The sequence below is a fragment of the Haplochromis burtoni genome, unplaced genomic scaffold (assembly GCF_018398535.1).
Source record: "Haplochromis burtoni strain Fernald_Lab_line unplaced genomic scaffold, NCSU_Asbu1 Contig_366, whole genome shotgun sequence".
Lineage (NCBI taxonomy): Eukaryota > Metazoa > Chordata > Actinopteri > Cichliformes > Cichlidae > Haplochromis > Haplochromis burtoni.
In genome coordinates this window covers 411369-419987 of record NW_024582727.1, presented here as the reverse complement: position 1 = coordinate 419987, position 8619 = coordinate 411369, and the positions used below count along the sequence as shown (strand labels likewise).

The following is an 8619-nucleotide window of genomic DNA, read 5'->3' as shown; positions in this document are numbered from 1 at the left end:
CAAACTTTCCTTTTTGCTAAAGCATATAGTTAGGGCTGGACCAGGTGACCCTGAATCCTCCCTTAGTTATGCTGCAATAGACGTAGGCTGCTGGGGGATTCCCATGATGCATTGAGTTTTTCCTTTCCAGTCACCTTTCTCACTCACTATGTGTTAATCAGACCTCTCTGCATTGAATCATATCTGTTATTAACCTCTGTCTCTCTTCCATAGCATGTCTTTTATCCTGTCTTCCTTCTCTCACCCCAACCGGTCGCAGCAGATGGCCCCGCCCCTCCCTGAGCCTGGTTCTGCCGGAGGTTTCTTCCTGTTAAAAGGGAGTTTTTCCTTCCCACTGTCGCCAAAGTGCTTGCTCATAGGGGGTCATATGATTGTTGGGTTTTTCTCTGTATCTATGAAGCGCCTTGAGGCGACTTTTGTTGTGATTTGGCGCTATATAAATAAAATTGAATTGAATTGAATTGAAGCGGAGTTGTATTCATTATGTTTGAGGCCATATTGAATTGAATTGGAAGTAGCTCAGTGTTCCAACATTTGGAAGAATGTAAACTTGTCCCAAAGGTCTGAGGCGATTTTTGTTTTTTAAATGATTTTTCAATAATATAGCCATAGCATCATAGCTCGCTTAATAATAGTTCAATGAATAGAGTCTATCCAAACGTAAAATAATACAGCCAAAATAACACCAGAAAGATAAAGAATTGAGTTTCTGGAGAGGTGTGTTCGTGCGTCCTCTTTTTTAGAAGAGCTCTTAGTGGGCTCTATCGTTGGCCTATTTGTTTCAAGCCTAATCTTGAAAGTAGAGATGGCCAGGATAGAGCCAAAAGTGTTAATCTGGATTCGACCCACAGTATCCCACCTAAGATTGTGAGACCACTGGGCATTCTGTGGGTTGTCAGGAACAGCAAGCGACACAAGCGGCGGAGGAAGAGGAAACAAAAGCAGGGATGCAGAGCTGGCAGTCATGTCCAGCTGCGAAAGCAGCAGCACAAACCCCCGTTTCCATCAATCTACCTCACCGATGCCAGATCCCTCTCAAACAAAACGGAAGAACTTTAATCAGAGATTTACTATAGCTGTTTTGTCCAGGAGTGTTGTCTATTGATTGAATCCAGGCTCCATCCATAAGTCCCCAATGCCTAAGTGGAGCTAGTGCTCCACACCCTAAAGCTCCAGGACTGCAACAAAGACTTTGGAAGGGCTGGGGGGTTCTGTGATTATATACTCCAGGTCTGTTGACATAACCACAGAATTATAGATGGTAATTGCTTACCGGACTTAAAGGCCATGTCAATTAAATTCAGACCCTATATCTACCGCGTGAACTAATGGTGGCTATAGTTAACATTGTTTACTTTTTCCCCTGATGCTAAGCCCAAAAGGGATCATAAAGCCCAAAAGGGATAAGGAATGTTACTCCAAATTTCTAAACAGCAGAGACTTCAACAAAGTCTGGCTCTAGAGGCTTAATTAAACTGACCAACCCAAAGATATTATTTATTAGGTCCTGCAAATTATCTGAATTTCCCAAGAATATGGTGGAAAATTCTAAAGGAATATTATTTACCTTAAATATACTGATTAAAGTTTTGTTGAGCCATAAGAGTTTAATATTTGGGCTGTCCCAAAATATGTGCCAATACACGACATAACCTCCAACAGTTCAATGTACCTGTGTCAAGATGTACCATTTGCTTTGGAGTTATGAAAAAACACATCAGACGATGACTTTTGATTCATGGGTTTTCAGTCATCTCAAGATGTATATCTAAATTCGTATGAGCTAAAATTGCTTGTGTTGGTGGGTCTTTCATCATGGAGAGTTCAATGTCTTTCCATTTAGCATGAAATTTTGTTGAACACATATTGTTATATAATGTCTCCATAGTCATGTTTCCAGAGAGGAATCACCAGTCTTACTAAAATATCAGATTTGTAAAACAATCAGAGATCTTCGGTCATCATCATATCTCTCCTGAACACCTGAAGCTTCTCAAGTGGATCTCTTCTTGATCTGGGGTGGCTGTAGGTTTTAGCTCAGTGTTGTCACCATTTCTCTTGTTGCTTTGGCGGCATCCTTACATAGGTGAGTCCACGACCCCTTCATAAAACACCTCTTTCTTCTGTCATGCTCTCCAAAGAACCTCTTCTTTCATAATTAGTGTTGATGCCGATTGTAGCACTGTCTCGGTCTCTTAGATTCCTCCTTCTGCCTTCTTAACCCCACGTTTAATATCCACATATTGTTTGTTGTTATCTTTTCTGAAGTCACAAAGCTCTTTCAGGATTATTCAGGAGTGTGGGCTCAGCTGTATCCATGCCTGCTGTGGCTAACATTAGCTCAGTTGAATGGCTCAGACCCACATGGCTTTTCTCTGTCAAGTTATGATTCTCATACTTCTTGTGATAACCTTTGTTTCCATTTTCAAAAACAATCTTCAATATTGACAAAAATAGTACCATCAGGGATCATTTAAACCAAACAAATAAAAAAAACCATTGGGAGCTCGTCATTCTGTTGCGGGCGGATGCCTAGAGCAGTCTTATACTAGCAAAGGAGCTCAATAACTTTTTTGCTCGGGTTTAAGACCAACCAGGCTGGCCATGTTGTTAGGTTCATCTCTGATGGAGATGAGACGGTGTATAGGGTGGAGGTAGAGAATTTGAACTGCTGGTGCTCAGAAAATGGGTACGAAGCTGAATGTCCTTAAAACGAAAACCTATCTTGGACCCCTCTCATCATAAATGGAGTCCGGGTTGAATCTGTCTTCACCTTCAGGTTTCTGGGTGCCCATATCTCTGCAAATCTCACTTGGACACCATCACCATGGTAAAGAATGGTGGTATGGAGGGACATGGGACACAAGATCAATTGTGATTAAGAATAACTGATTAAATGCAGAGTGGATTATAAACACATGGAGAGTGAAAAAAGATGATTGAAGAAGAAACAGTGCATCATGGGAAGCCTCCAGCAGCTAGACCTTGTATGTGATGACAAAGGTTTTAAATTCAATATTATTTAGTATTTAGCACCGAGCAAATGAAGAGAAGCCAGTATGGGCAAACTGCGCTCTCTTTCTAGTCCCTGACAGTACTCTTGCTGCAGCATTTTGGATTAACTGAAGGCTTTTTAGGACATCCTGATAATAATGAATTGCAGTAGTCGAGCCTAGAAGTAATAAATGCATGAACTAGTTTTTCAGCACTCACTCTGAGACAGGATATTTCTAATTTTAGAGATACTGGAAGAAAGTAAATGGACGAAAGCAGTTCTACATATTTGTTCAGTATGCACAATGAAGGGCACGTCCTGCTCAAAATCGCTCACAGTGTAAATAGAAGCAAAGGTATTGCTATCCAGAATAAGCATCTGGTTAGACACAATATTTTTATTTTCTGAATTTAGAAACAGAAAATTAGAGGTCATCTGTCTTTATGCGTTTAGATTTCTGCCACATCCTTTGGTGATCAATGAAGCTACGTATCATCTGCCTAGCAGTGAAAAATGTATGCTATCCTATGCACTGAAGGACATGTCCTGGTTCTCAAAGTGTTACTAGAAGTCTGGGCACAATTTTTCTAACTAGTACAATAAGGGTACGGTACAATAACCTCAGTTTTATCTGCAATTAGAAGGAGAGAAATTAGAGGTTATCCAAGTCCTTATGTCTTCAAGATATTTCTTGGATTTAACTGAGTGAGGTCTATCATATGGCTTTGTAGATACCAGGATATCATCTGTATTACAATGAAAATGTAAGCTCTCCCTTCTAATAATACTGCCTAAGGGAAACCTCTGAAGTATCTGCTTGCAGGATCCACTGCAAACAGATACTTGTTGGGCTACAAGTAGCCCAACTCCTGGAGTTGAAAAACTGGGGGGGGGGGATATGAAAAACCATTTCTGTTTTGGGCGTTGTCTCATTCTTGCCATTCTAGTGCAAATGTTGTTCATTTTCAAAGCATCTGGGAACCCCCTGCTACTTAACTGACTACATCAATATTTCAGAAATTTAACTGACTTGAATACTATGATGAGCTGTGTATTCCTTTTTCAAAGAACATCTTATTTGTCTTAGTTTTTATAAAATCAACTTCGCAGTGAAGTATAAGTTACTTTTCATGTATATTAAATATTCATCAAACTTTTTGTGTGTGTGTTTCTTTTTTCTTTTTTTTTTTTGGTAGAAATTAAATACTCCACCAATCTTGAAGGCTCCAAAAGAAAGGAAGCCCAGCAAGAAGGAAGGAGGCACCCAAGGGAAGGCATCTAGTCTGCCAGCGATCCTCTACAGGTAAACACACAATAGCTTTGAGTCATGATGGAGCTAGAAAGGCAAAGGTTAATGAAATGGGTAAAATGTTAGAACGAGGATTGTGTTTTTTATCCGTCATCTTCAGTGCTTTGAAATAGAAGAATTTATCTGAATCTGATACATTTAGCTCAAATAAGTATTTGATACTTGTTCTTGTCATTCTGCCTATGGGCACCGCAGTCATTTTTTATTTTTATTTTTTTTGTTCAGTCTTTCAGCTTTAATTCAAGGAGTTAACAAAAGCATTGCATTAATTGGTTTGGAATTGGTGCCATTTTCACTCCTTAGCCATAAAAGGCTAATGAGGTATTGTTGTCACCCTGCCAAGTAGGTGAGCAGGCGGGCAGTGTGGACACCCAAGTTTGCCTCATTCTTGAGTTATCGCATTCACAATCTATAATTTTAAAATTAATATCTACTACTAAAGATTTTGTATGAGTTTGGATTTCAGCGACCTCGACTTTATGATTAAGATGAGAGGTCAGGTTTTCTGAAAATATTGTGATTGTGATAACTCCAGAAGGAAGTTACCTAGAATTTTCAAACTTGTACCATAGGTACATCTGCTAGGAGACTAAGGGGTAAAACTGGCGGCTGCCATTTTTATTTATTCTCAGTCCATATTTTCAAAGACTAAAAATGCAACAGTTGTCTGACAAGCAATTTCATGGTCAGATGAGATCTGTTCCCTGATTATCCACTGACTGATTATGCAAGAAAAAACATCTTAAGCCGCTTCCAAGTGTAAGTTGTTCATTTAGTAGCTGTTCCTTGAAAAACCCAGTTTCAGGTCTGAAGACATGTTAATGCAAGTGAAGACGGACATCATTCTGTTTTAAACCCAAAATCACATTTCTATAAAATACCAAAGATAACAGTCTGACAGACTTCTATAATATAAAACTTCACAGTGATTCCCAAAGAGCTTGAGCTGACAACATGGGATATCTCAGTGTGGATGAAGTATGCTCATACAATATTTGAGGAAATTGGAGTAGTGCATGTGGAAGTGATGGGTCTAAAAGCTACCTGTAGCTGATAAACAACGTCTGTGAAAGTCTTTAAGAAATGGGAAACAAAAACCTGACATAGGACCCGACAGAAGCATCTGGCCCTTCAGCTGATCCATCAGCTGTTTACTGAAGCCTAATAAGAAAAGGTCTCACTTGATGGGTGTCTGTCAAGAAGCCCTTCTTAAGGAAGGGAAATGGGGAAATGAGGTTATACTTAAATAGCATAACTGGACTGAAAATCAGTGGCAACTGGTGTTACGGAGTGATGAATCAAATTGTTATCAATATGTACAGAGGAGATCAAAAGCGCGATACATCAGTGAGTATCATCTGTAAAACACGGAGGCTCTTTCCCTCTTTCCTGTTGGAATTCATTATACAGTTAGAGAAATTTTGTTATAAAACAAAAATAAAACAAAAAGCAACAACCTTTTCTCATGGTCATTATTTCTCATACTCACTGAAACCTGATGTATTTCTGCAGCTGCGGAATTTGTAAAAAAAACCAGGACCAACATCTGCTTGTACTGTGTGACACATGCAAGCTCTACTACCACCTGGGCTGCCTGGAGCCACCACTAACACGAATGCCCAAGAAGACCAAGAACAGCTATTGGTAAGTTGGGTTTAAGTGGACCCTGAGGCTCTCCCCTAAACACCATGAAAAGTGATCTAATTTGAGCAGCTGACAGCATCCGTTGTTGTGAGTCATATGAGATAAAACCGGCACAAAACAGTCATTAGTGAAAGTCACACATCAACCCCATTTCTCATTTCCTTAAGTGCAATTCAGTTCATTCAATTTTATTTATATAGCGCACAACAACAGCTGCCTCAAGCAGCTTTATATTAAAAAGAAGAGTAAAGATTCTACAATAATTCAGAGAAAGCAGAGAGAACCACAATCATATGACCCCCTATGAACAAGCAGTTTGGCCACAGTGGGAAGGTAAAAACTCCCTTTTAACAGGGAGAAACCTCCAGCAGAACCAGGCTCAGGGAGGGGCGGCCATCTGCAGCGACTGGTTGGAGGTGAGGGGAAGAAGACAGGACAAAGACAAGCTGTGGAAGAGAGCCGGAGATTTATAATAACCAGAAGCGGCAAATTTACTGAGACTCTTTACTTAAGCAAAAGTACAAAAATCTGTTTTAAAAAATACTAAACTTTTTTACTCAGTTAAAAGTGAAAAAGTAAATGGTCTGAAAATAAAAAAGTAAAAAGTAGCTCCTTGAATGACAGTTCTACCTATTCTGTTTTTATGCAAAAGTAATTAAATCTTCTGCAGTATTCATATTTTCGTATTTAACTTTTGAATTAATACTAGTACATTAGAATACAAATGTTATTCAAATCTACATTCTAATTTTAATGTACTCATAATGTACTCAGCTTGATTCTATTATGTAGAAAACAAGGAGTAAAATAATTTTAAAAAATAGCTATTTTCTGTTGCCTACGTTGTAGAGCGTTAGTTTGTCTCCACATCTGAACAGTCAGGGGTTAAAATGACATTCAGCAGGTGGGAAACTAACATCGGTTGTAATGGCTCAGCATGGAGAAAAGAAGCACCACTCGCAATAATTTTTAATGTGAGCCAGGCAGATTCTTACTGTACAGGCAGATGACCTGCTGCTCTTTTTTGATTTACGCAAATGAATTCAATGAGATGTAAGCAGATGTTTCAGAGCTGTCTCGGCTGATTTCCATTTCCTACACTAACAGGGAACTGTATATTGTGTTTATGCTAGACCAGGGGTAGGCAACCTTTTTGATGACGAGTGCCATCTAGAATTTCCTCAGAAGTCAATGTGCCATATAATTGCATTAGCAATAAATTTAATAACGCTCTATATTAACAGTTGCTGCGCTGAGCGGACAGCTCCTGAAGCATTTGAAGGGTCGGAATGTGGAAATTTCAGCATTGCTTGAAAAAAATGACTGCTAGCAACGTCCCTCTCACCAGTAGACTAAGTGATTTTTAGCCAATTACAAGTTGAATCTGGTAGTTGGGGTTGTTAGCTAAGATACCGTCATTAAGAAGCTGCACAACTAATGTGTCTATGCGAGCTGATTTGCGATGTGCACCGCATTGTCTGTTTGTAAACACAATCAACTAATCGTTACATTAAAGACTGAAGATTTAGGTGTATGATTAAAAAAAAATAAATAAATAAATAATTCAATTAAATGAGTCAAGTCGTTTTCAATTTCCTTAGGCAATGCTCTGAGTGTGACCAAGCCAGCAGCGATGAAGCTGATATTGCCATGGAGACGTTACCAGATGGCACCAAGAGGTCCAGGAGGCAGATCAAAGGACCGATCAAATTCATCCCACAGGAGATGTCACCAGAGCCCAAGAAACATCAAGTAAGAGGCACTGTGTGTACTGACACACTGGAACCAGCTCATATTAGCTAAAATGTGCGAAAGGTTTGCATGCTCTATTGTTCCTCCACTCTAATTACAGTGTATCTCATGTTGTCACTGGCTAACTGACACATTCATATTGATTACAAATAATTAACTTGCGTTCCCATTAGTTCCCTCTTCTTCTAAGATTATCAGTACGTTGCACACGGTGATCTCACGCATGCAATATAAACAGTGTTACTGCATACAAAAAACACACAGGCGTTCTCCTGGTGGAACTCAAAATAATAAAAGAGAAGAAAATGAACTTGAATCAAAAAGTTGTTCCTTTTTGATTCACTGTGTTTGATGAGAAACAAGAGTAGGAAGGTACAAACCCAGTTTGAACAGACTAAACAGATGGGCTTCATAGAGACATGTTTTAAAAGCAGTAGGTCTGTGCTGTTACTCATTAAAATCCTCAGTCTCAGTAATTCTGATCTCTAGCAAAGATAACATTGTTTATGTGTATAGGTTTTGTGGTTATAAATAGGAATTTAAAAACCAGCATGTCGGCTCAGAAGTACAGTGAGTAATCCAAAGAAACAGAATGTTAAACACTTTTGACTATGTTGCTCAGTTCATTTATTGTTTTTTTTTTTTTAAGCTAAAAGATGGCATATTTATGGACCCGTCACTTGGTCTACTTTTTTTTTAAGGTTTCATCTTTCTGGTTCCAGATGGTGTTGATGCTAAAGTAAAAAGTTAAGCCCCTTGTGATTAAAGCTGGACACTAGTCTGTACATTTCAAATCAAATAGAAATATCAGATTATATATGACCACATTTGGCACAAAGTTATTATCAGTGTACATATTTATTTATTTATATATGTGTATGTATATACATACATATGATGTTTTTGTGTGTGTGTGTGT

At 38.8% G+C, this 8619-nt stretch overlaps 1 protein-coding gene across 8 annotated transcripts in view; it reads left to right on the top strand.

The window, feature by feature from the left end:
• phf14 (PHD finger protein 14) overlaps positions 1-8619 on the top strand; it is a 144934-nt gene that overhangs the window by 55523 nt on the left and 80792 nt on the right. For all 8 annotated transcript variants that reach the window (XM_042228923.1, XM_042228921.1, XM_042228922.1 and 5 more), the window contains exons 12-14: positions 4192-4298; positions 5817-5948; positions 7550-7700. In XM_042228923.1, the coding sequence (XP_042084857.1) occupies positions 4192-4298; positions 5817-5948; positions 7550-7700 (390 nt within the window). The remainder of the gene's footprint in view (positions 1-4191; positions 4299-5816; positions 5949-7549; positions 7701-8619) is intronic.